The 26670-nt window shown below is 41.5% G+C and overlaps 1 protein-coding gene across 1 annotated transcript in view; it reads left to right on the top strand.

Moving 5' to 3' along the window:
- Positions 1 to 905: 905 nt before the first annotated feature.
- The window catches only part of MATN2 (matrilin 2), a 78429-nt gene continuing 52664 nt past the window's right edge, over positions 906 to 26670 (top strand). Inside the window, exons 1-3 of the mRNA XM_068395766.1 lie at positions 906 to 945; positions 10276 to 10443; positions 24592 to 25161. Coding sequence (XP_068251867.1) covers positions 10290 to 10443; positions 24592 to 25161 — 724 coding nt within the window. The 5' untranslated portion in view covers positions 906 to 945; positions 10276 to 10289. The remainder of the gene's footprint in view (positions 946 to 10275; positions 10444 to 24591; positions 25162 to 26670) is intronic.

Raw genomic sequence — 26670 nt, 5'->3', positions numbered from 1 at the left:
CCAGAGGTCCTCCACGCGGGGAATGGGATTTCCATTCCCTACGTTTCTCTTGGTCGGCTTCCCTGGACGGGAGCGCGGGCGCGGTGCGGGGAGCACGGCGCTGGCCGGGGAAGGGTGCCGCCGGCGCGGCGCTGAGCCGCCAGACGGAACCACCCCGCTTTACCGGGGACCCCACGGCCCTCTCCTGCGGGGAAAGCCGTCTCGGCCGGGGCAGGCGCTCCCTGTCGGGGCTGCAGGAGCTCCCCTCGCAGCGCAGGGCCAGGTCTGACAGGGAGGAACCGGCGGCGGGGCCGAGGTGCGCGGCGGGCGCGGGGCGGCGGGGCCGAGACGGGCCCATCGCAGTCGGGAGCTCGGAGGAGCGGGAGGGAGCGGGGCCGGCAGCCCGCGTCCTTGACGGGGCTGACGGGAGGGAGCGGGTCCCGCGTCCCTCGCGGGGCAGGCGGGAAGGCGTGGGGCCGCCGGCCCGTGTCCCGTGAGGGCCGTCGATCCCCCTTCTTTCTTCACGGCAGGCGGGAGGGAGCGGGAAGACAGCCCGCGCCCCTCACGCGGGACAGGCGGGAAGGAGCGGGGCGACAGCCCCTGTCCCTGACGGGGCAGGCGGGAAGGAGCGGGACCGCGTCCCTGACGGCGGAGGCGGCTGAGGAGAGAGGGGCCCGGCCACCCGCGGCTGCCTCCCGGGGCGCGCGGGTAAGAGCCGGCTCTGCAGGGCGGCCGTGTCTCCGTAGCGGGACCTCCCTTTTCCCTCCCCTCAGTACGGCTGAGCCCGGCTACGGCCGCTCGGGGACGGGGCTGGCGGGAGGCGGCAGCTCCCCTCAGCCCGCGGCGCTCCCGGGAGGGCGGGAGGGGGGGCGCCGTCCGGGGCCGCGCCGAGGGGGGAGGAGGCGCTCCCGCGCTCACTCCCCGCCGCTGCCCGCCGCCGAGCGGAGCGGCCCGCCGGCACCTCAGGTAAGCCCGGCTCTGCCTCCCGCGCTGCCCTGCCCTGCCCTGCCCTGCCCCGCCCCGCCTCGCCTTCCCTGTCCGCCGGGCGGGTCCGTGGTGCCCCGCCCGGGGGCACCGGCGACCCCGCTGCCTCCCGCACCGCCGGGCGGGGCTCGGCATAGCTGACACCTCCGGGGCACGGCACAGGCTGCCGTCACCCCCGCCCCGGGGCCGCGGCTCGGCGGAGGGACGGTCGTACACCGCGGCGGCGGTGCCCCGGGGGCCCCTCCGGGTGAGGGGTGGCCGGCGAGGGCCCCGCGGCCGGCGGGGGCTGCAGCGCGGGCGGCACGGGCCTGGCGGGGAGCGGGAGGCCGAGGCGAGGGGCCGCGGCGGGGTCCGGGGCTGGTTAGATGCTCGTTTGCTGGGTCCTGCTGGAATGGTTTGCTGCTCGTGTTTCAGCCGCAGGAGAAAAGTTGCCCTTTGCTTTGGACTACATGGCTCTGAGCAAACTCCCCATACACCCTCTCCCCCGTGCATGCTTCAGTAACTCATTTAACAGTGTATGTGCTGTAAGCAAAAAACCCACTATATTTTAAAATCAGTGCAGAATCGGAGCCACACTTTACCTAGAAACATTTGTTAGTGAGTAGCCTGCAGATGTCTGTACCAGCCTCCAGTAGGACAGGATGCGGCTTGGCCCCGTGCGGTGGGTACAGCCGTGCAGGTAGCTCTGCGCTGGAGCAGTCACCTCCAACACGCAGCATGGGCGCTGCCCAGGCTTCCGTGCACAGCTGCCCGGAGACGTGCATTTGCTGGAGATGGAAGGAGTGGGGGACGGTTTGCTGCGTGTAATATACTTACCCTGGGAACCCAACTTAGATGGTGCTCTTTAATCTTACACAAATTGTTGTGGCATCTTTAATGACCACATATCCCTGTTTCAGAAGACAATTCTTTCTGTGTCAGACTGGCTGCTGTCACTGCTTTACCATGGGTTAGTGTTGACTGAGAGGGAAGAATGCAGCCTACTGATTTATGTGATACTTCTTAAATGCTTGGGTTTTCTTTTGGGGCCATCATTCAAGGGTGAATGATCCTGACTAAGATCTGAAAAGGTGACATGCTGTGTTACATGTTGTAACTGTGCTACTGTCAGGTAGCTGACTACTTCAGAAGAAATTATCATACTGAATCCCATCATAAATTCTCCTTAAATCAAGAGCTTAATAAAATACACGTGGCTTTTCCATAAAATCCTACAAAATCTACAAAATAATTTTTGAATGGTACACTTTTCATATAGATGTGTCAGCTTTGCGTACCGTATTTTTTTAAGCTTTTCCTCATGTACTGTATATCACTATGATTTTAACTATATTCATCAATGTAAATTTTATTTATTTTATATCTTAAGAAAATGTAGCACTCTGTTACCCAAGGCTGCAGCTAAGATCCTCAATCTTGCACTCAATATTCACACCTAATTACTTTACGTGAGTCTTTCCATTGACTTCATTGGGATTTTTCATGAACAAACTAATGCACACTCTAGTGCTTATGAGCTGGGACCCTGGGACCCAGCTGTAATAGTAAAAGATGTTTTAGTCAGTCCAGGCAAACCAGGGAAAGGCTAATCAGATCTAAATACTCTCCCATGACTTATAAACTGTTTCCATGGGAGCGTAAAACACAGCGCTGCTGTTTAATTATGGTTTGGACATCATTAACAAGCTCCTTTTATATAGTGTACTCATTGATAGATCGTGTTTTCATTATGAGCGAGGAATATTTGGAATGGAGTGGTTTTAATCCGCAAATTATTGTTTTACAGTGGTGCTGGTACTGGGTCAGTGTGAGTTTGCAAATAAGTTTCAGAACTACTGTATCCTCTTTTTTTTTAAAAAAAAAAAAGCCTTTTTGTTTGCAGTTAACAGTCTGTTATGGTTTGTGACTGTACTTCACAGAGACAAAACTAAGCAGCCCGCATATGTATTATGTGTCATATAATATATGCTTTCATATAAATACCTACTCTTCATGCTAAAAGTGAAGTTTCTCAGTTTTCCCATGCTACTCTTCTGGGAACTTTGTGGAAACTCTGATGTCTAGATCAGATTCAGAACCAGAAAGTGCAAATGAGACTTCCCCAAAAGAACAAGATAATGAAAAGGTCTGTTGTCCAAGTGGCAACTGAAGAAAATCATAATATGGAGATTGATGCTGTCATAAAATAAGAACTCCCACTGCCAAAGCTTGCTGTCTGACCACTGGAAACTATGCAGAGTAAGCCATACTATGGGTGCACTGTTTTACAGCATCACCATTAACTGTTATATGGCGAGTTTCTGAAATTACTAAAATGATCGTCGGCTTCAGCTCTGAGCAGGAGTTGAAGCTGATGACCTACAGAGGTCCTTTCTGACCTAAATTATTCTATGATTCTATGATTTAGTAGTTACTAGTTTCACAACAGTGATACCAGGAAGTCTATATGTGATTTAGTTGAATGACTTAAAAATAACTAATAGATCCCTTAATGTTCTTTATTTAATTAGAGTTGTAGAAAATTAAATTATACATGTAGTACATATACTCCAATCCATCTAGATAACTGAGTCCATTGTGTAAGTCCTACCATGGTATTTACATCTCACAATAAAATTTAACGCTGATCTTTGCTCTTTCTGATACGCTGTATGTTTCGGTGTGTACACTCATCAAGACATCTGTGTGCTTCTCTGACCTCTGTGCTTGGATAGGCAAGCTGTTCTTCCCCCATCCCCAATGCTCTTCTGATGGCTTCCAGAATGTGGTTGCCCTCCCATATCCTCTAACACCTTCAGCTACACTCTGCGTACAGGTACTCATGTACAGTGTTGGGTTTGTGGGAATATTTGGCTGACCACCAAATGTCTTTCACCTCCCTTCTAGGGACTGCACTATAGCATTTTAGGTTTTCCCTTTACTGTTTCAAAATCTAAGTTAATTTAGTCCACTGTCACATTTGATTTTATTAGTCCCGGATACAACTCAGCTGTGGGTATCTGTAGCAGCAGTCAGAATAATTAGGTACTGATGGAGTTTCTTTAGTTGCAGCCCAATTGCTATACAAGGCAGGGGGATCTCTCACTCCAGAGTGCACCGGAATATCCTTTCAGCTGCTGAGGTAGGGATATGTACTGGATGAGGAGGCCCATATGAAAGCATAGGAAACAAAGCTGGAAGACTTTGTGAATCTGTGGTTGTCATTCTGTCCCCATCACTATGCAGACATGTCTGGAGCAGGCAAATTGCCATCACGTGCTAGGATTGTACCCTTCTGCAGACACAAACCAACAATGTGTGGCTGTAAAACTTGCTGTCAGGAAGTAGACCTTCATGGACTCATGCAAATAATTTGTCCCAGTCTTCTTGTGCTGGAGTACACAACTTCTTGTCCTAAACCCACTGCAGATTTGGGTTACTTTTACTGTCTGGACACTCATTGTTTTAATTGATAGAAGACTGATGTTGCAAAGTCAACAGTTAGTTTTGTTATTGTGGTGTCTTGCTGTGCTACTATGAAAGCTGTTTGCATTTGGGTTGTCTGTCTCAGAATACACCTGAGTTACTAATTGACTCTAGGTGATGAGTTTCCCAGATTCATCTGATACTATTGACAGCATGAATGGCCAAAGCTAGCCTCTTAGAAGGAGCTGAAGAATGTGTAAAGAAGGGAGTACCCTCTGCAGCTTTGCAGGACTTGGTGCAGTGGTGGGTAGGTTCATGTGCTCGTGTGCACATAGTGCCTGCCATCAGGGTTGAGGTGCAGATGAGGAATTTGCAAACTTAGAGAACCTGTAGCCTGGTTTCTTCTTCATGATTTAACCGTATCAGTGAGATGCAGTTGACAGCCATGATTAGGGCAGTTCTACCTGTCCTGTGATGCTGTGCCTAGTGAAGCCTTCCTTGTGCAGCAAGGAGTTGAAAATCCAGTGCATCATTTAGTGTAACAGGATGACAGTAGAGTACTCCTTTGTAAGGATGCAGGCAAGATGGTCCTTCTTGCTGATGTGCTAAATATCATCCTTCTAATTGTGTCCAGCTGCCCCCACACAACACCTGCATAGCTACTGACAGATATCTTGTGATGTTGGACTCTGTGGGGCTCTATACCTATTTTTCAGAACTGGAAAATGCCTGTGTCAGCAACTGGTCCAGAAAGAGGAAATTATTAGTACTCTTATATCCTGATACCCATACCACACACAGTGATTTTAATGAGTAATGGACTAGTAATGCATGTGCTGGCTTGTGGATAGTGAAGTAGCTTGGAACATGTTGTAACTGATAGTTAACAGGGTTTTATAGTGCCTGCGGTCCTTAATTTTTTTAATTTCTGAGGTGACAGGATTGAGGATGAGATATTTTGTGGCTTTCATGTAATAAGAGCTCATTGGTTTTCCAAGTAACTCACTGTGCTTGCTAACTTGGGGACACAGACTCTGATTTTATGGACTTACGTAGATCGCTTGCAGTTCCTTTAACTTCAGTAAAAGCTTTTGATTTGATCGCAGTTTCCTGTTATCTTAAAAATGGGTAGATAATAAGGAGTGCTGAAAGAACTTCAGAATGTTTTCCCTTTTATTCACTTATGTTCTTTATAACTTAAAAACACTAAAGTTAGATCTGCTGGCAGCTTAATGAAAGTAAATGGCTGTCTCTTTTAACTATCAAACAAGGAAAGCTGAAGGCAGCCTCTGTAGTGGTAATAACTGCTGCCTCTGGTGCTTTTTTTTTGTCTTCCCTTTCCTTCCCATCTATGATGAGAAATTATTTAGGGTTCAAGAGATGGGATATTATCTGCAGTTACTAAAGGTGGTGTTGTTCCAGGTAACTGCTGAGAATTTCCCCTTCTGTGCATTGTGCCAGTTTTAGTGGCAGCTGGAGAAGGTAGAGAGGTAGGGACTTGTGGAGTTCATGTTTCTGATTTAGCCTTGGAAGGGGACTTGTAATGCAAGATGAGGAAGGAGACCACTCAGAGGACCAGGAAGCACGAACTGAAACATATTATTATGCTGGTTTCCCAATTTCTTTTTCAGCATGATCAGCCCAGCAAAGTCAGGTACGTTTTTAAGTACCTGAATGAACAAAAGATGGCCTTCCAGGCCAGTGGAAGGGTTTCCCGATTCTGTGTGAAAGAAATTTCCCTGAAGTGGGGTAAGAGATGGAAGGACACTGACTTCAGCATGAGCTGCAGAGCATCTCGTCTCCCTTGACATTATTTAAGAATTGTCACAGTGAAGATGACAGACCTTAATAACACGCACCATGCAGTGGAGGTCATTGATTTATCACCACTGACACTGAATATTCAGTAGTGTCTCTGTCCAAAACGACCATCAGTCCCTTATGAGGAGAATTCCATGGAAAGATATTTGAAAGGGTAGAAACAGGCTTGTGTTGTTTGAGTACTGTCCAACAAAGGAAATAAGTATTTTAAAGTTGAAGTCCCAATTTCATTTTTCAGTATTCTTACACTGTATTTCATGAAAATTGAAAATCCGTAACAGTGCATCAGAAAAATTATTCTGTTGCATGGGTATGTGGCTAAGCAAGCACAGGTAAAATTGATAAGAAAACACCATGGAAATATTTAGCTCTTGACTAGCAGCCAGTTAGGGAGCAAGGGAAGCCTGAACAAAACAAGAGAGCCTGTCTATTTACTTGCCATCTTCTTGGAGAATCTCCTCCTTTATACCAAGCTTCTTCAAGACAGCTGCAGATATTGCAGGCAGCCCTCACCAGATTGTACCTCTGTGAGCAGCAGTTGGCTGTTCACTGTTAGGAGCTTCTTCACATGTCCAGCAGAACAGTGTGCTGCACTGACTGCTCCAAGGTTGCTGTGAAAGCCCTGCATAGGACAGTCTTCTTCCCCTCTCCATGGGTAGAAGAATGGAGCAGTGGAAGCTGGTACATCTGGTGTTCAATCTGGTTGAGCCCCATGGATTGCCACAACTCCTCTTGCTGTCTTTTGCTTTTGAGGTGTTTGGGATGTTTGTCATACAGTGTCTTGGTCTTGGGTCTGCCCAGGAGAGTTGGCTCCTGGTGGCATAATGCTGAATACTCCTGCTGCGACAGCTGGAATCGAAGAAGTGCTTGAAACATATTTTCCAGCTAGCCACAAAAATATATTTGTAAGTTTGGTACTTTGGGAATGTGATCTCAGTTGGTAGAATAAGGGTTAGCCAGCAATGGGAAGCTACAAAGAGCTGTGCCAGCAGCCTGGCTTATCCTGCTGGGAAAATGAGGTGTTAAATACCAAATGTGGTGCAATAAACACCATCCAACTTCTAGGGTGAAGACAGGGGACCTTGCAGAAGACGCAGAAAATAAACAGAAAATTATGGGATGTGGAGAAGCCATGCAACCACAATACAAACTGGTCATGTAAAAATGCAAGCAGCAGTGGACACAAATATGTACCTGGAACTAGAGCAAAGAACACAAGTCTAGATTGTTGTCACCTCAGGAAAGCAGTAGAGAAGCTTTCAGTGTAGATGAAAGAGTGGCAACAGGCTTGAACCAGTGGCATCTGTTATCACATACACAGCCTTTGGCTTTGGGAACTTGTTTTTTTTTCTCATTGAAAATGGATGCAATTTCACTTTAATTTTTATTTTAGTTTATCTTATATATCCAAATTTGTAAGATGGGGCAACTAAAGCTCTCTTCTCTTAAGCATTGCTTTCTTTTGAAACATTATTTTAAAACACTGTTTGTGAGGGTAGAAGTGTGTTGATAATAGATCTTTATTTTTTCATGAGAATTGGATCTTTTTTGGTGGAACTGTAAGTAGGCTGATTTTCTGGTTATCAGGCTGGTAAAGATATTGAGACCTAAGGATCTAAGGTTTCTGAATCAAAATGAAATACTATTGAACAACAGACATTATGTTAAATTTGAATAAAAAGATCCCAAGAAAGCTAGGCACTGTTATTCAGTCCTCCTGTTTCTTTAGTACCCCCTCCCTTACTTTTCAAAGTGACTCATAAAATAATGCAAAATTGAAAATTTACTGCTTTAATATGTTTTGGAATTTGGTGACAGCTAATGAATGCTTATGTAGGCATTTTAGTTTATATGATCAGCTAATCATATGATATTTACACGCTGTATAAACATTTTCATAACAGAATTCAAAGACTTAATATCAGAGCAAACAAACACTTTTTTTTTCTTATATATGAAGTTACTTGGGGACAATTGTGAGCCTAGTGAATTTGAAATTGCTACCAAAGAATCAAAAACTGCTACAAAGGTATAAAATATGTGAAATATGCCACAGTATCCTTGGTTGTCCATTAATGTGCCATCAGGAACAGGTAAAGTGGCTTTAGCCCAGTTTCCACAGCTGTTTAGTATGAATGGGAAGGAGGGATGAGTTAGGCCACTGATAGCTAAGTAACAGCCAGATAGGCCTTTTGAACAAGCTGTTCATGCCTCGTTCCTGTGACGGCCTTGCAAATAAGTATGAGAAATATTTGTCTAAGCTCCTTAGCTCTCTGAGCGTGGCTTCTATGTTTCTAAAACATTGGTGTGAGAACTGGCATGTATCCTTGAGGTTCATTTGCCTTGTGTGCTAGAGGAACAGGCCGGAGAGAGAGGAGGCGCCCTTGCAGAGCCCAGTGTTTGTTGCCGATGTCTTGAGAAGTGAGGAGACAAACTTTCATTGGTAATCTCCATCAGTAACAACTGCTGCCTCCAGCAAAATTTTGTCCCATTTTCAGTAGCGCGTGCTGTTTGCAGTGTCCATCTGTTTCTGACCAGAGCACTGGAAATACTCTACCAATAATACCAGCCAGGTGTCCATGCTGCTAGGGCACCATTTTTTTGTGGCCACTATTATAAGTGTCAACTATTTACATACATCTCTTTCCTAGTTTGAATTCCTTAAATCATGTTTTGCCTGTTACGGAATAATATTAAACGTTTAAGCAAGGCTGGACATTTTGGGTGCAAAGACTCAGTTCATTGTGCTCTCTGGCATATACACCAGAACATTGTGTTTGCATTTTGGGGATGCTGAGTAGGATAAACAAAAGGTAAAATATATTGATAGACAGAAAAATAGATCAGTGTGTAATCATTGTGCGGGACAGACTGAAGAATAATATATAAAATCTCTTTATTAGAGAGAAAATATTTACTCAGAATTTTCTATTCTGCCAGTGAATACCTCATGGTGGGAAAAAAATCAATTATCTTTCTAACTGGGGCATTGAGTTGCCTTCTGTTACAGATCTGTGGCTCTATGTGCTTATGAGGTTTAGGACCCTATTAAAGTTGTTTTCAACATCTTAGTTAATTAACCAAAAATTACTGTTAAAGTTTGCACTGCTTGTAAAGTTTCCGCTCAGTTTCATTTTTTATCCATCTCTTGTGCACCTAGGGGAGCTCTTGGCTAAGCTTCATCATATCACCAGTTCCAAGGCTGAATCTAGCTCCTGTGAGATGCTCTCTTCACAGCACACAACAATAAAGTTTTGGGGGAAGGTAGAAGGAATTTCCATCTGAGGAAGCCTACCAAGAGGGGACATAGCCAGAAGATGAGCCTTTAGCATGTCAGTCTTAGCTTTCTGTTTGTGGGCAGAGTCAGCCATGGCTTTTGGTGGTACCTTAACAAACTCCTGGGCAAGAATCATCTCTCAGTGCAGGAATTTTGCCTGTTTTGTTCTGTATGACAAAACTTCTCCATAACCTATGGCAAGCTCATTGCCAGTCCTCAGAAGTCTTCTTGGGTAAGCAAGATTCAGTCTGCACTGTTATCTTCATGCTAGCAACCACGGACAGTCTTCTGTAAAGGAAGCATGAGCTGTCGCCAGTTCACATTTATAGTTGCTGTTTCTGGAATATATTCCCTTCTCTTGTTTTAATTCTCCAGGGTTTTCTGAAGCAAGTATCACTCAGACTACAAGAACCGTTAAACTTCTGAAAAAACACAGTGGAGTACTGAGTAGAATAATGGAAGTTTATTTGTGTCCTCCTCGAACCTATTTATGCTGATAGGTTGACTGAAACAAAGTTCCTTTTCTTTCTTTAAAAATACTTGATTATTACAAATGATAGTAAAAGTCAATACATTTTAAATGTTAACTGTGAACTTCAACTAACAATACTTACAAACATGCAGGGTCTGCTAACTGCTACTTTATTATGTAGATGATCTTTCTTGAAGGTGTAGGTGTTATTCCATGCCAGTATATCTGCATGTTTGTATGTGATGGGAGCGTAGCAGTGCAGCTGGGTGGCTGATGTGGTTACAGTGTATTTTTTTGTGTAATCAAAGAGCTCATCTCCTTCTCTCCTTTGTTGCAGTTTCACATCCTTGAATGTCCCTCTGTTTATTGAAGATGATGAAAATGATTGCATGTTTCTTTCTGCTATTTGGACACACTCTGCTTTCCACTGTCTCTGTCACGGCAAAAGATCTCCCTGGAGGACGTTTCACCCAAAGAAGGGATGTTAACTCACAATCTCTACTAGGTAAGTTACAAAAAAAAACCCAAAAATGCAAACACCATGACCAAAGGCCATCTCAAATACAAGTGATAAACGGCATGAGCAGCTGGCCAAACCTTGGCCGAGTTAGTTTACAATAAAAAGGAGACTGCCATTTGCAAGCAGGAATATGAGAAAGTTTGTTGACCAGTTAGCAGCTGTTGAAAGAAGGTGTTTACTTTTGGGGTACTAGATCTACTTTATGTAAGTGGTATGAAATAAATATTTGCTACAGGATTGTTGTCTTGGAAAAAAGACCTTATTTTCACTGTTTAGAGAATATACTTATTAGTCCATGGAGGTTCTGTCAAAGCTGCCTTTTCCCATGCCAGCAAGTTTTAGCTGTCTATATGTATGTGCTGTGCGTAAGGGTGACTGAATGGAAATCAGTGGCTATTGAAATTAGGCTTGTCATTACATTACTTGATGTTAACCCCTTCATTTTGTCATGTTAGTTTTATTTATAATGAGTACCTCATTTTTCCTCTTTTGACAAAAATCTGAGGACAGATCTAGCAGTTTTAGCTTGTGGCTACCATATTTTAAAACATAAGTTTCATCTCTCTCTTGTTGATCATTGCCTGTATGTAATCAGGCAGTCTGCTGGTCAACTTTTTCATCTGCTAACAGTTCATGACTTAGACTCATTTTTTTTTGCTCATTGTTTAAAGTAATTGTCAGATTATGAAAACATAGCACGGATGGGGTTTGGACACGGCCCGTCATTAGAGATTCATGGTACACATCGATAGTAGATCAAATCAAATAGCTCTCTCCAGGCACTGGGAGATGTTAAGTGGCCTGCCTCTCCGTTAAGGTCATGTAACCTAGGTGAACATGAGGAATGTGAAATGTCCTGCAGAAGATGTATTGGGAACAAAGAAGAAGAAACAAAGCCAGAACATGGGAGAATGAGTGACAGAGAGGGGAGCACCAAGTTCTATCAGTGAAACTCTTCTCCAAACAAAATGTAATCTTTTAAATATGTAAAATTCCATAAAGTACCATTCACAATCTGTCCTTCGTTAACTTAAAACCATTGGTTTTCAAATCCTATAGAACAAATTTAAGCCAAATGACAACAGATTTCCCTTTCTTATTCATCTTTCTCAAAACTAATAGATGTGGTCTTCAGACACTTGGGGTTCTGCAACTGAAGGCTGAAAACCACAGCTCTGGAGATCTAGTCCATCAAAAAATATGGATGTGGAACAGCAAAGAGAAATATGCACATTCACACCTTACTCAACAAGACTCTCAAACTTTCTAAAATCCTAAATTCTAAAATGTGATTAAATAGCAGCCCCTCCTGAATATTTTAGGGTCCGCAGCAAATACTCTAAGTGAGCTTATTGCTTTAAGAAATAAACTACCTGTCTCTCTAGAAAATGAATGCAATAGCAAGGTGCTCTGTGGAGAAACTAAAAGGTGTCGTGTTTTTCAGCTTGCCTTTTCCCCCTATGATTTTTTAAATTGCTTTTATAGCCTTTTTCATATTTTAAATAGTGGAAAATATATTAAAAGAATTAGCACTCAATATATATAAAAATGTATAGATTAAATTATTTCTTTCTTCTTTCGAAAGCCAAGCTATTTGTGGTCCCTGCATTTGGAAAATTCTGGATCCCTATTCAGTTTGGCATGTGCAGGATGCAGACAATTCTGGCAGCTCTGGCTGAAAGAACCTTTTCAAGACATTAAACGATGCAAGAAACTTGGGACGTTCTCTGGTCCAGCCCATAAAAGTACGTGGCAGTTTGGAGTCAGGCTCTTGGGCCTTGCATTCTGTTACAATAAATTAGGTCACCTGCTTCAAATTCAGCAGTTCATATAAACAGTGACATGGTTAAAACGTGCCTCTCTGTAAAGAACAGAATGTGTAAAATGCATGCCACTCTGCTGGAAAGCTGTAGTGTTCCTTAAACGACACGAGAAAGAACGGGGCCAAACGATGATCTCAGTGACATCAAGTCAATTGACTTAATAAAATCACTCCAGATTTACAGCAATTTAACAGGGATTAGAAGCTGTCCCATTCTATATAATACATATATTATAAATATTAGTGGTGATGACAATTGCTGCTGTTGTGGAAAGACTTGGTTGGCAGGCAAAAGTGAGCAATATAGCTGCAAAGAACCACCAGATACCTGGAAAAGTAATAAAAGTTCAGGCTGAGGGGTCTTTTTTTGGGCAGAGGTCTCTATGTGTTTAGGACTAAAATGAAGTATTATGCTATGTAAATATTAGTCGCGTTAAAATAATTTTATTCCTTTTTTCTTCATTTTACAAATTTTTAAAACAAAAGTGTACGTCTGTGATAACTATTTACTGGTAAAATACTAGTAGTGGCCACATACAGAAGTAAAAGTCCTTGCTCCAGGAAACTGACAACATAAATAAGCAAAATGAAATGGACGAAAAACCCTGTGGGATTGTCCACATAGACATAAAAGTACTTTGGGATCCAGCTTTAGGAGGATTTAATTTTTTCGCATCCATGCACTAATACTTCATAGATTTCTTAATTGTCTTGTTAGGGCTAATAGCCTATGTGTTTTAATGAAGGTTTCAGAAGGAATGAGCTATGTCTTTTCCATGTTTTTCTTATCCCCAGTCTTTCTGTTAAACCTCGTTGTGTGTTGTTTTAATTTGGGAGATCTTTGCATCACTTACTGTTGTTTAAAATTATTATTGCTATAGCTAATAATTTCTATTAAAGATCTGAAATCTTTTGTGCAAGGATCAATTGGACATAAAGTTTTTGGAGCTCTCTCAATGGGGCCCTTGGAAGCTAAACTGCTTTGAGTAGGATCGGCTTTGCAGGTTTTTCTTTCTTCAAACACTGAATCAAACTTCAAAGTTTTTGAAACTTGTCAGTTGTTCCAATTTAGTTAATTTTGTTAACATTTTCTTAAAACTTTCTTGCAGCATATTAGTTGTAGAACATGTGTAGTCGCTTTAGAGATAGAAAATACACATATATTTCTTATAATAACAGAATTTGTATTAGATTGCTGGAAAATATTGTTTTACTGTAGGTGTATTTATGTTTTAAAGGATTGCTTCCATAGTCCTGCAAGATCTTGTGAAATAACAGAAAGAAATAGGATGGTCTATTTGTCTTTCCTGTAGCAGAGAGCAGTCTCCTCTCCCCTTACATGATATATGAACTAAACTTTGCCTTCTCTTTCCCCTCATCAGTAATTTGATCCTGAGTGTTGGATCTTTGGCTTTATCCTGATTCCTTAATGGAAATTAAGCTTTCGTTTTAGAATCTTCTCTTTCAAAGGCTTTATCAGAGCTCTGAATAGTTTTTACTTAGCTCTCTGACGAAATCATTGTTCTTGCTGAGCGCAGCTGCTTTGTTAGATTACACACAGGTCACTGGAAGCAGTTTGCCAGTTTAGCATTGCTTTTTGGATACTAGAGAAAAGCAGTAATGGAAATGTACTTGGCTGCATGGTTTTAAAGATAAAATTATCTCTGTTACATTAGCTAATTTCCTTCAGATGATAACTCAAATGGACTTCTGCACCTAAACAGACTGATCAAGAGCTCTGTCCGTTGTCCAGGGTGGTGATTTCCATACTGTGATTTCAAAGCCTTGGTCAGAGGTCCACAGCACCTTTCAGCAGGTTCCACGTTCAGAAGCAACATGTGCCCAGTCCTTGCAAGATGTAGCTTTTTTGGTGTTTGATGATGTGGGTTTTTTTTGGTGGAGCAGATTTGGGACTTATGCCCAACAACATCTTAATCATTTATTATAAAACAAAGCAAAGCAAAATTTCAGCATTGTGGAAAAAACACAAGTTTTTGTGTTGTTTTTGCTTTCTTGGTGAACTCTGTTCTTGTAAACTGGGCATGTATTTCATGTCACATGGGCGTATTTCTTTGGAGAGCTCTGAAGTGGATGCACGGAAATAATTGAATAAGCTGTAGAATAATATTCTAAGCAATAGCATTCCTTCTGTTCCTTAGGAATACAAAACATGCACCTACCTGTTTTTGAAAATAACTATTTATGTGAGGAGAAAAGGCAATTTAGGGGGCATTCCTTTAGATACTGCACGATACCAGAAGAAAGAAACTACAAGAGATTGACTGATACTGCACAAAACTGAAACAGAGAGGGGAAAGGAGGCCAAGAAGGAAATGTACTTGGCTCCTGTTCAGTAGAAACTGCTGCTAAATGCAAATGTCCCTGTCTGTGTTAAATTATATTTTGCAACAAAATATATAATGATTTATCTCTTGGTTGTATGTATATGATTCCACTAATAATATGAAGGGAAGTAATATGAAGTACACAGAATTTATGAATCACTCACTACAGTCAGTTAAGATTATTCCAAACATTCTTATATCGAACCCGGTTCTTAAACTTGTGTGTGTAACTTTAGGGCTCAAGAACATTATCAGGTTAACCATTCTGGGTTAAATTTTAGCCACAAATCAGAGGGGAAAATATGTGACAAAAGTGAGTCTGGTCCATGATACTTCTGTTGAGTGCAGATAAGATTTCTGTTTAGTTTTGGTTGAATTCATTGTACATTTATGCACTAAGAGCTGGCCAAAGATCTCTAAATCCTGCTAATGTGGACTGCTGAACCAGTGTGGGATGATAATGGCTGTAAGAAACTCATTCACAGCCTCAGCATATGTGCGTATGTGTTATTTCTTCACATAAATGCAACCCTGCCAAGTTTTTTTTTCCTCAGACATATTAAGTAGACTCATTGTAACTGAAGTCTGCATTGCAATTGAAGTCAGAATTGTGTCATGATAACTACATCATGTGTTTGACATACTATGCTGGTATAGTATGAGGGGAAATGAAAACTATTCCAGGCAGTAAATAAAGGTAGGAAGAGGTTGTAAATTACATCTTTTTAATTATCACATATTTAGTTAAAATATAAGCAAAATCCTAACCAAACTTTTCTAAAGATACAAGGTGATCAAATACATATCAATTTAGAATCTCTCTAATCAAAACATAGAATTGCCATATAAATAGAGATGTGTTATATTTGGAAAGAGAGCAAGTAAAGCATTTTACAGTCTGTAAAATCACCTGTTTGTTCCTTCTGAGGTATGTAAGTACATCTTACAATCATTGTGCTCAAGGCAATATTAGCAATTGCATGCTTTGCTTCCCAGCAGTGATTGTCTCGATAGCTGAGCGGTCTCCCTTGGACTTTATGCCAAGTCTTGAAACTTCAGCTTTCATCTTAATCTCTCAGCTGTTCGCCTCTCCCCTGCACTATCTACCTGGCTGGGGTGCACTTGCTCAGACCACCCTTCTCTTTCAGGCTTCTGGGTTTTGTTTGAAGTGAGAGACCCTCTTTCTGTGGCTCTGAGGCTTGGTAGCCTGGCTTCTGCTAAGGCTGTGCCTCCCCAGCCCCTAGCAGAGGTCCTGGAGTCTGAGAAGGTGAGATCTGAACAGCGATCGTATCCCTGCCCGGCCAGTTGTTCCCAGCAGGAGCTGTTATCCCTTAAGCAGGCCCAACTAATGATCCACGAGGGCTAGCTGGGACCATGACAGACCCCAGGGATTTGTGGCCTATTCTGAGTATGCTCATCTGCAGCCAATTATCATAGAGATCAGAAAGTTTGGATTTTGGTCTGTGTTAGCAGTTTTTAACCACATAACAACATTATGCTTGCCAACTGTCGTATTTAGTATTCATTATTAATTTTCAAGTCATGTATCAAAATAGCATTCACTTTTAAGCTGCTTAAAGGGCAATTCAGTAATTAATGTTATATGGGATAGAATTCTATTTCTAGCAGCAGAAGAAATTTTGTTGTATTTCTTTAATGTGTAAGTATCTCCTCCAACAAAGCCTTTTCTTTTCCCTCCTTCCTCTCTTCTCTCATCTCTTTGTTTTGTTTTCTTACTCTTTTATCTCTTCCCCCCTTTTTTTCCCTTTTCCCTCTTTCCTTTTCCTTTTTTTTTTTTAAGTGATTTGTAAGTTTTCCACAAGAAGGAAAGAATATCTGCTGCTACAGAAAAAACTGAGTCATGTACTAAACTGCAAATGCTCTTTGTGTTTCTGAAATTGTTTGTTACAGCCCCCACAAATTACTGTGAAATACCATTTCTGTTTGAAAAAGAGTTTGCCTTGACAATAATTTACTGAGTAAAATTACAAACTGTTTTTATGTGTATATCCTCAAAGAGCTCAAAGCCTCCTCTGTGTGTTTTGTCTTGAAGGAAGATCAGACCAAAAGAAAGAACACTGAATGTTCAAAAGTGTGGTGGATTTGGCTTCATTGTGAGTACTTTATCTTAATAATTAAAAAAGCACATATGTGCAAAATTAACTTGAAAATCCCGGAAAGAGCATTTGCATAACTTAAGGAACGTCTCATTTTATAGGCATGAGTGGGTAATCAGACACTATTGTGAATGAAGACAACATGCCTTTAAGCTGCTTTGGAAGCTAGAAGACACTATCTACTTATTTAAGTACTGCTGAAGTGGTAGAACTAATGGTTTGCCAGTGAGCATGATGTCACACATATTTTTGGGGGGCAGGAGGAAACGGTATGTGGCACTATCCCATGGCGCTGTTTCTGAAACTATTCTGGAAAAGAATCTAATACTTAGACTGTTACCAATGGATAGAAATATGTGGTTTCAGGTCAGCTGATCAATCGGTAATGTTGAGGTTGCTAACAGCTTTCCCCGTAAACAAAGACATGGGCAACTTTAAAAAAAAAGTATGGATAGGAGTTTTTAAAACGTTAAGCTAATGTCCTGAAAGCAGAACAGCACAGACTCATTAAGGTCACATTTGCTGCTACTAACAGTTATTTACTTTCTCTATCTGTTCCTTTTCTAATAATTTCTGTCTCCTTCCAACAGCACCCCAAGTAGCTCAGGCAAGACAGCAGTTTCAGATCTTCAAGGAGAAAGATACGAAGATCATCTTCTTCCATACAGTTACCTTTTTTCGTGTTGATTATGATTTGTTGTTTTACGGATGTGTTCAGGAAAACACATAGTCACAGGCAGAGTAAATGCCTCCAGGCTGTCTGTGGAAGCTGGATTCAAAGTAGTATTAACTGTGTGTACTACAAGGTTTCTCCATCGTGGCTCAGAAAATGAATTCCTCCTCTCTTGTGGGTGGGAGCTATGCTCAACTGAGAGCACATAACATTTATTTATGTCAGGAAGCGGTGGGTAGATGTTGCTGCTGCTGGGACTGGCATGGGGATATCAAGATGCTTCAACTCCCTATCCAGGTATTCCCCTGCCTGCAAGGGAAAGCAACCCACTCCCTGGTCCTCCTGACCATGAAAGTAGGTTTGACTCCTGTCAGGAAACCCAACAGTTTCAATCTCAGAACAGCTGAACTATGCAGAAAGAACTAAGAAACTTGAGAGTGTCCCTACACCATACTTTGGCTTCATGCCAGAGACAGCACCAGTCTCACTAAAGAAATAGAGAAATACTAGTAGTCACTTTTGGGACTCTGGAATTAGAGAGGCTTTATATTAATAATGGCCTTGTTATTTTGGAAAGGATGACAGGGAAGAAATACAAATAGTGAAGTGAAATGAGAACAAGGTAATGGACCCTCCTGCAGTGACTGACAATGAAGCATTTACATGTAGAAGGAAGTGGAAATCTGTGGACAAGAGCTTCCTGCTGTACAGTTCTCCCAGCAATTGTGGAAGTTCAGAAAAGATTTTGTCAGAGGCAATAAACGTCTGGAGGCTGTGTTGCATTTAGAGAGTGTTCCTAGATGAAGAAATTTGTAAGGAGGAATGGGTGAGCTGCCAAACTCATAATGAATCTTTGGGTTAGGGCCAGAGGCCTCTGAGTTTGGGGAAAGGCTCAGTGCAAGGATGGGGCCAGGGAGTACGGGCTTGGACCCAGCATCTGTCCCAGAGCTGGCAAGAGGTGGAGTCACCTGCAGAACCGAGTGCAGCACGTATGCGTGCCAGGAGAGGGGTACTGAGCAGTTTCTAACGTTTACTTTGGGAATTAAATATGATTATATCTGAAATGCACCATACCATCCTTTGCCCTTCTTTGAATTAAAATGAGAAAAAAGAAAAAGAGTGGAAGCCAACTTGCACAATATGTCTCACTAGAGCCAAGAAGTGCTTGAAATTACTGCTATTCTTCATTTACTCTTGGCAACAACCACAAAATGTGTTTTCCAAACAGGAAAAATGTTACATTAACTGCTATGTACTTCATGCTTGATCTTTGCAAATGAAGCTACTGCAGTGTCCTAGAAGGTGTATGTAGGTAATACGTAGATATGTCTTCCCATCAGAGCATTTTGCTCTTGGTATATTTATGAATGAATTGCAAATTTGAGTATTCTTTACTTGTGTGATTGTATGAAAAGAAGATTAAACCTTCTTGATGAACTGAGAAATCTTTTGGAAATAATCTGAGAACCTGTCAAACCCAGTCTTTCTGGCTGGATATTTAGCTAGGGAAAACCAGAATTCTGGACTTTAAGAACAAATATTTGACACCCAGCAAGTTTGCACACTTTGAAACAAATTTGGTAGGAGTTATACCGAGATTTATAAAGAAAGAAGTTGTAAAGAGAAAAGAGACAAGTCAGGTTGAGGATTAGAGGGAAAATGAAATAATAAAATGGCAAAGAAAGAAGAGAAATTTCGGAAGAAGTTTTATAATGTGCTAGCTGGGAGAATAGTTTTCTCCTCTTTTATTTAATTCTGAGCAAAGACTTTTGTTCTGTTACTCAAAGATAAAATCTAAATATAGACCTGGTATTATTGCTGTCAGTGTTGCAGGACATGGGATTTTTTTGTATATACATTAACATGGAGTGAGCTAAGAAACACAATACATGGAGTCTTAAAATTGCCATTAATGCATTGCCTGCTCAGGCAATAATTCTTCTATGATCTCATTTTTTCTTAACTGATCTCATCCTTCCTTTCTGTTTAATTTGTCTTACTCTATAACAAACATGTTCATGGAACTGATATTTACTTGTTATAAATTACTTTTTCAATGTCTTAACTTTGCTGTAGTATTTACTGAATTGAGCTAACCTCCTTTTGCTTTGCATACAGCAATAGACTTCTTTTTAACATTTATCCATTCTCATGTATTAGGACAAAGACCTACATAACCAAATAAGTAATATCCAGATTAAAAAAAAATATTAAGGAGTCATAAAGATGTAGGACAACAATAGAAAATAAATAATTCATTTTTAAACAGTCAATCTTTTCAAGGGAACTGGCTTGAAAAACCTTTTGAAAAATCATCATCTAAAACTTGGGTCCTTTGAACGTGTTCAGTTTGGATATCCCACAATGGAAATGTTTGAGGAAATTAAACAGTGCTGGGGGACATTCTTGGGCATTGGGACTCCACCATTATTGGTGCTGTTAAATTTCTGGAGCTGTCTCTGGCCCACAGTGATTAGCACTCCCCGAGCAATCCCCGGGCGTGGTTCAGAGGCTACAGGAGGACAGGCATTATTCCCAGTAGGCAGTTTGCATACAGCCACTCTGTTTTAGCGGGAAGGTGAGTTTAATACTGTGGATGCAGGCCAGCTGGCCTCTGAGCTTAGCTTGTATCTTAGACTGCTCTCTGGCACTGAGACCAGTACTATAAAATGGCCTGCATCTGTACTGCTAAATAGCCTGAGCTAACAGAGTGGTTGCATCCACATTGCTTATTAGGATGGGTCCCTGGCTTATGCTACTTCCCATATCATGCCTGAGGATTGTTTGAGAAAGTGTTAATTATCCTAGGACAAACAATATCAGGAACTGTTCTAATGGTTTCGCAGCCTAGAAGAGTCAATTCCAATGCCCAGGAAAACTCCCCGGCACTGCTTTAGTTATGTTAAGGCAATGTAGCAATAGTTAGAAATAAGCTGAAAGGGTACTAACACACTCTGAGACAGAGACCCTGGGCGGTGTGAGCTTCGTCAAAGCCAAGCAGGGAGCATGACTTGCTTGGAGAGAGGAGCAGAAGGAAACCTGCAGGGATTAAAGAAAATAATTTAATGGAATTTTCAGCTTTAGAGGAAGGATGCTCAATGTGAAATATTCTTTTAAGCTCTATTTTATGTATCTGTGTAATTGGATCCCAGCTGGATTCTTCCAGGGAGAACTGAAATTTCCTTGCATTGTTAATTTTGCAAAGGTGGCATCACTGTAACTGTCACCTACAGACAAACTGGATGTTGAGTGGAGGAGGAGAACATATTTACTATTGACTTGACCTTTCCTTTCCTTACTATGTCTGTCCTTGTCCTGCCACTCCTGTCCGTGCCTTCCCTTTGAACAATACAATTCACATTGAGGATATTTTTTTTAACTTTTGTGTTGGCAATACGAAACCTCCACTGACTTAGAAGCAGGTTTATGGATGAGTAGCTCTTTTCAATGAATGTGTCCCTTTTCATAAGAAGAGTGAATAGGAATTAATTTTGGGTACGAGGATGTTTGCCAAAGTTGTAAGAAAGTTCTCTGTTTAAATGTGAGAGCTAGTAGGAGGAAGAGGTTATAGTTTACAGGGCAAGTGCAAAAGCGTGGAACTGCTAAAAAAGTATCACTGAAAGTTTATCTGAGGAGGTGAGTGTTAAGATCTGTTAGTCATTACTAATTGCCACTCCTCAAAATACCACCCAGCTGAAGTTTTGCTTAGTAAAAGAATTACATTTTATTTTTCATTAAGCCCACCTCAGCTAAATCAACTTTAATAATTACAAGGTTATTAAAAATCCCCACCAAGTCAGAAGACAAAGACTTTAAATACACTTTAATATGGAAATGTTTGGTATTTCTATAGACAGAATTTTAATAGTGAAAGTAATTTTGAAATATACTGTATTGCATGCACACTGATAGTTTTTTCTTAAGTAGTTTAGCAGAATGGGGTGTGTTTCTAGTAGTACTATCCACTAACACCATGCAAGTTTTTTCCCACCAAGATTCATGCCTGACTTCAAAATACATAACTGAGTCTCTTCAGATCCAAATCTTTATATGCAAATTAAAAGGATTAAATACCATGGCTCTAGTTTTGACTTGTTTTAAGGGAAATAAAATAGCAGTCCTTTTACCCTTCTCCCTCCTCTGTCCTTCCCCTCATATACACACACATATTCTTAGCCTTTTTTCTGTCATTATCTTTCTTTCCTCTTGCTCTGCTCCCACAAATCATATCCTAGTGTTATTTTTGGATTAGGACCATGCCGGAATATTTCATGTTATATTAGTAAAAATAATGATTAGATATGATGAATTATTGATATGAATTAGATATGATGAATGATTAGATTATAATGATAAGATAATAAGATGGAAAATAGTTAATATGTCAGGATATCTGTATCCCATTAGAAATGGAATTTTGTTTCTGCTCAGTTTGGCTTGCATTCAGCATCCTCTGATTTTGAAAGAATAAGCAACCCGAGCATATTCCTACGCTTATGAATAAAGCCGTACTGTAGACTGCACATGAATAAAGCCAGGCAGTCATTTTTATTGTCATCAAAGAGCATTTTTATTCTATGCCCACAAACGTTCTTGGTAATCTATGAAAGAGGCCTCTGAGTTAACAAGTGAAAATAGGCATCTTTCTCACCCCTTGCCTTGGCAGAAGTACATGGTTAGCAGTCATCAGCAGTCACAGGGGAACTCATGTAAAGGCTTGTCTACAGACAGATGTTTTTCCAGTTGAGTCTTTGATTGGCCCACTTGTGCTGTATGACATGACCTTTAATTATATAGTCAAAGACTACTTTTCCACTTGGCATCTGCTTTTTTCAGTGCACAATATGGATGAGAGTGCACTGGGAATTGAATGGGGTTGGGCAATAAGGGACGTTACTGGTTAGGGGTATCTCAGCTTAGTAAGATGAGGATGCTACTGCAGTTTGGTAAGCATTATTGCTAACTTTAATCTTTCGAGTCAGGCAGACAAAGGGGCAACTGGCTACCTCACAGTTTCATTCATAGGCACAGGAATTTAAGAACATAAGAGCAGACATACGGATTGAAGCCACAGGTCTATCTAACCTAGTGTGCTGTCTCTGACAGGAGTCAAAAGTGGACACATAGGAGAAGGTTTAAGAACAAGGCAATACTACGTGCAGGTATTCCCCCAACTGCCATGCTTTTGTGGCTCACGGTTTTCCTGATCTGGAGGAGTCTTTAATGTAAATATTAAACCTCACTTGATTTCCCTTCACCAGCATCCCATTAAGCCCTTGAAAGTCTTTTTAATCTTTTGCCATATGCTGTCTGCTGTGGCAAGGCTCATTGCTCACCTCCCACTGCTCGCCTTAAGCCTGCCATGTGCTGGCATTCTGTGAATGGTCGGTCCCTATCCGTTCACATCATTCAACTCATGCATATGTCTCATATTCTTTCAAAACAGAGGGATGCTGGGCAGAAGCCAGAGGATGTACCCACAAAGCTTGTAGCATGCCCAGAAGGCAGCCAGCCTTCACTTCTGCCGTTATCCATGATAGCTTGGCCTGCCCGCCTGTGCAATTGTCAGATATAGACATACCCTGTGGTGTTTCTGCTTCAGCGGCTCTTGGAAAAACAGATTGCTGATGGCTGAAATATAGAAGATTTCAGGAAGTGTATGAGTGGTCTTTTGGCCCAGTTGAATGCCACTGTAGACAACAGGATTTTCTCTCTAATGCAGCCACAGAATTTCTGTGTGATTCTGAGCTAGTCCAATAGACAAGACTTTTCCCACATGGCCATTAATTATGCGTTTGAAATCATGGGGTTTGATTTGCAGAAGTGCTGAGCACTCACAGCTGCAGTTGACATCATTGAGAGCTCTACTTTGTACATGCGAAGTGCTGCTTAATGCCAAGTTCCCTGAAAAATCAGTCCCTTCGCATCTCATATTGGTGACTGCAATTAACAGATGCTTTTGACCTGAATTTCTTTGTCTTCTGTTTCCCTCTTTGTAATGGAAGACTGATACCATCCTGTTTCATTGGAGTGTTAGATTTCTAAATTCTCAGGTACTACCACAAAAAGCGTCACAGTGCAGCCCACTCAATAAAAACTACGTAATTCAGAGGGGCTTTTCATGCTGTGTAGGATATGGGGTCAAAATCTCAACAACAGTGACAAAACAGGCTACGGCACAAGTATCTGCCCATTCTGCTGGCATTAGCTGTTCTGGGCACTGATCTCACCAGAAAAAAAATATATACTGATGATGTAACAGGCAGCTTTTGCTATTCACTGGAGGCCAAATTTATATTATCATAGAATCATAGAATGGTTTGGGTTGGAAGGGACCCTAAAGATCATCTAGTTCCAACCCCCCCGCCACAGGCAGGGACACCTTTTCACTAGACCAGGTTGCTCAAAGCCCCATCCAATCTGGCCTTAAACACTGCCAGGGAGGGGGCATCCTCAACTTCTCTGGGCAACCTGTTCCAGTGTCTCACTACCCTCACAATAAAGAATTTCTTCCTAATATCTAATCTAAATCTACCCTCTTGCAGTTTAAAACCATTCCCCCTCATCCTATCACTACATGCCCTTGTAAAAAGTCCCTCTCCCGCTTTCTTGTAGGCCCCCTTCAGGTACTGGAAGGCTGCTATGAGGTCTCCCTGGAGCCTTCTCTTCTCCACGCTGAAGAGCCCCAACTCTCTCATCCTGTTTTCATAGGAGAGGTGCTCCAGCCCTCTGATCATCTTCGTGGCCCTCCTCTGGACTTGTTCCAACAGCTCCAGCTCCTTCTTATGTTGGGGGCCCCAGAGCTGGACGCAGTACTGTAGGTGGGGTCTCACGAGAGCAGAGTAAAGGGGCAGAATCACCTCGCTCGACCTGCTGGCCACGCTGCTTTTGATGCAGCCCAGGATACGGTTGGCCTTCTGGGCTGCAAGTGCACATTGCCGGCTCATGTTGAGCTTCTCATCAACCATCACCCCAAGTTCTTCTCCTCAGGGCTGCTCTCAATCCATTCTCTGCCCAGGTAGCCTTAGTTCTGGCATCTCGTATTTTTCATGTATTTTCCCAGCATTTGTCAGGGCGTTTGTTTATAGACAGTGTGTTTGAGACGTCGGGTCAACTTGAACCAATTTGCCTTTTGAAATTCTTGTAAATTATTTTTGTTTGCATTTTGCCTTCCAGAAAATACTTGCAACAACAAACGTCTGGACCTTGTCTTCATCATTGACAGCTCTCGCAGTGTACGGCCTTACGACTTTGAAAAAGTGAAGGAGTTCATTTTAACCATCTTGCAGTTTCTGGACATCAGTCCTGATGCCACCCGCGTAGGTTTGATTCAGTATGGCAGCACAGTCAAACATGAGTTTTCGCTGAAGACATTCAGGAGGAAGCAGGACATTGAAAGAGCAGTGAAAAGGATGATGCACCTGGCAACCGGCACGATGACAGGACTGGCTATTCAGTATGCAGTGAACATTGCATTTTCAGAGTCAGAAGGAGCTCGGCCTCTGAAGCAGAATGTGCCCCGGATTATCATGATAGTGACGGATGGGAGACCTCAGGATCCAGTGGCAGAGATTGCTGCTAAAGCACGTAACTCAGGAATCCTGATTTTTGCCATTGGAGTGGGAAGAGTAGATATGAACACACTGAAGTCCATTGGGAGTGAACCCCATGAAGAGCATGTGTTTCTGGTTGCTAATTTCAGTCAGATTGAAACACTGACCTCTGCATTCCAGACTGAACTTTGTGGTAAGGCTTTTATCTATAGTTTTGAATGCATAGATGAAAGTAAAACAGAGAAAAAAAATATGCATTGTTGTTAAAATTTTTTTTCACATTAAACTTTATCTGTTAGAATATATACATTGAAAAAAGGGAGACTAGCCAGACAACATTCAGATCAGCAGTCATACACACGGGGAAAAGCTCATTCTACTGCTATGTGCCATAAAATGACATCTAATTCCTAGTGGTCATAAGCAGTGAGACAAACACACATATGATTTTCCTGTTCATTGCATAATAGCAATCAATTTACAATCTTCTGCTATTTGAATATTAGAATAGTTGTTTCATCAATTGATTTTAAATGTGATCTCCCTTAGTACTGAAACTTCAAACTGATAAACAGTTTTTTGGTTATTAAAAAAATTCTGTGGTGTTCATGGTATATCTCTTCCAGAGCTTACCTATTAATTCTATGCAAACAATTATCTCTGAACATGTCTTGTGACTGGAAGTGAGACACAGAGACGTGGTGGCTTTTTTATTACCTCCGTTTGAAGTACAGAAAGTTAGGAAAAGCCATTACAGTAATATTATTCATTCATACAATAAAGTAAATAATATTTTAATAGGTATTAATTTACAACCGAGAAATTGCTTCCATCTGTAATTCCCTGGTAAGAAATTACCTTTTACAAATATTGTGGCATATATAATTCATTTTATTCCAATCTGTATATTTAATATAATTTTCTTTTTCAGTTTTTCCTGAAATAAATATGAAAGATCTTCATACAGATTTGGCATTAAACTGAGGCATTTTCAGCAGAGTCCAGAAAAAGAATGCATGATGAGATTGAATGCTCACTCATCTCTAGGGATGCTTTTGCCAGAAAAGAACTGGGGCTTATTGTCAGGACAGTCTGGAGAATTTTCCTTACTTGGTCTTTTCCAAAATTGTTTCAAAGAGCAACAGGGCTCCAGCTGAACTACATCAGCTCAAAACATCATCACACTCATCAAATAATAGATTTTTTCCTGTGTCTTCCTTGCTGTATTCTTATCTGGCATAGTAAGATACATTTAAAAACCAAAAAAGAGTAAACTAAACATGGATTGGGATTTTAAATGGAATGAACAGCAAATTCGTCAAAACTTCATCTTGCTGGATTTTTTAAATTGCATTTTAGAAACAAATCCAGTACAAATACCACTTACTCCTTTTTTTTTCTGACTAGGCAGTGTCTAGTAAATGTATTAGAGTTTTATAGCTCACTTTTATTCCAAATACATGTGATTCTCAATAAACCACCCCTGCTACAGATGGAGAAGTGTGGAGGTCACAAGGATTGCTGCTACCCCCTTTTCTCAAGGAATGCCTCCACAACATTTGCTGTGTCAGAAATTGAAGGTGAGATCTAAAAACGCACTTAGAAACCCAGGCCCAGATGCAGCAGAGAATTTAAGCTGTTAGATTCTTATGGATTTCAATTTAAGGGACTAAACTGCAGATAGGATTCTTAATATTTTATT

The sequence above is a fragment of the Nyctibius grandis genome, chromosome 3, assembly GCF_013368605.1.
Source record: "Nyctibius grandis isolate bNycGra1 chromosome 3, bNycGra1.pri, whole genome shotgun sequence".
Taxonomy (NCBI): Eukaryota; Metazoa; Chordata; class Aves; order Nyctibiiformes; family Nyctibiidae; genus Nyctibius; species Nyctibius grandis.
This window is presented reverse-complemented; position numbering and strand designations above follow the sequence as displayed.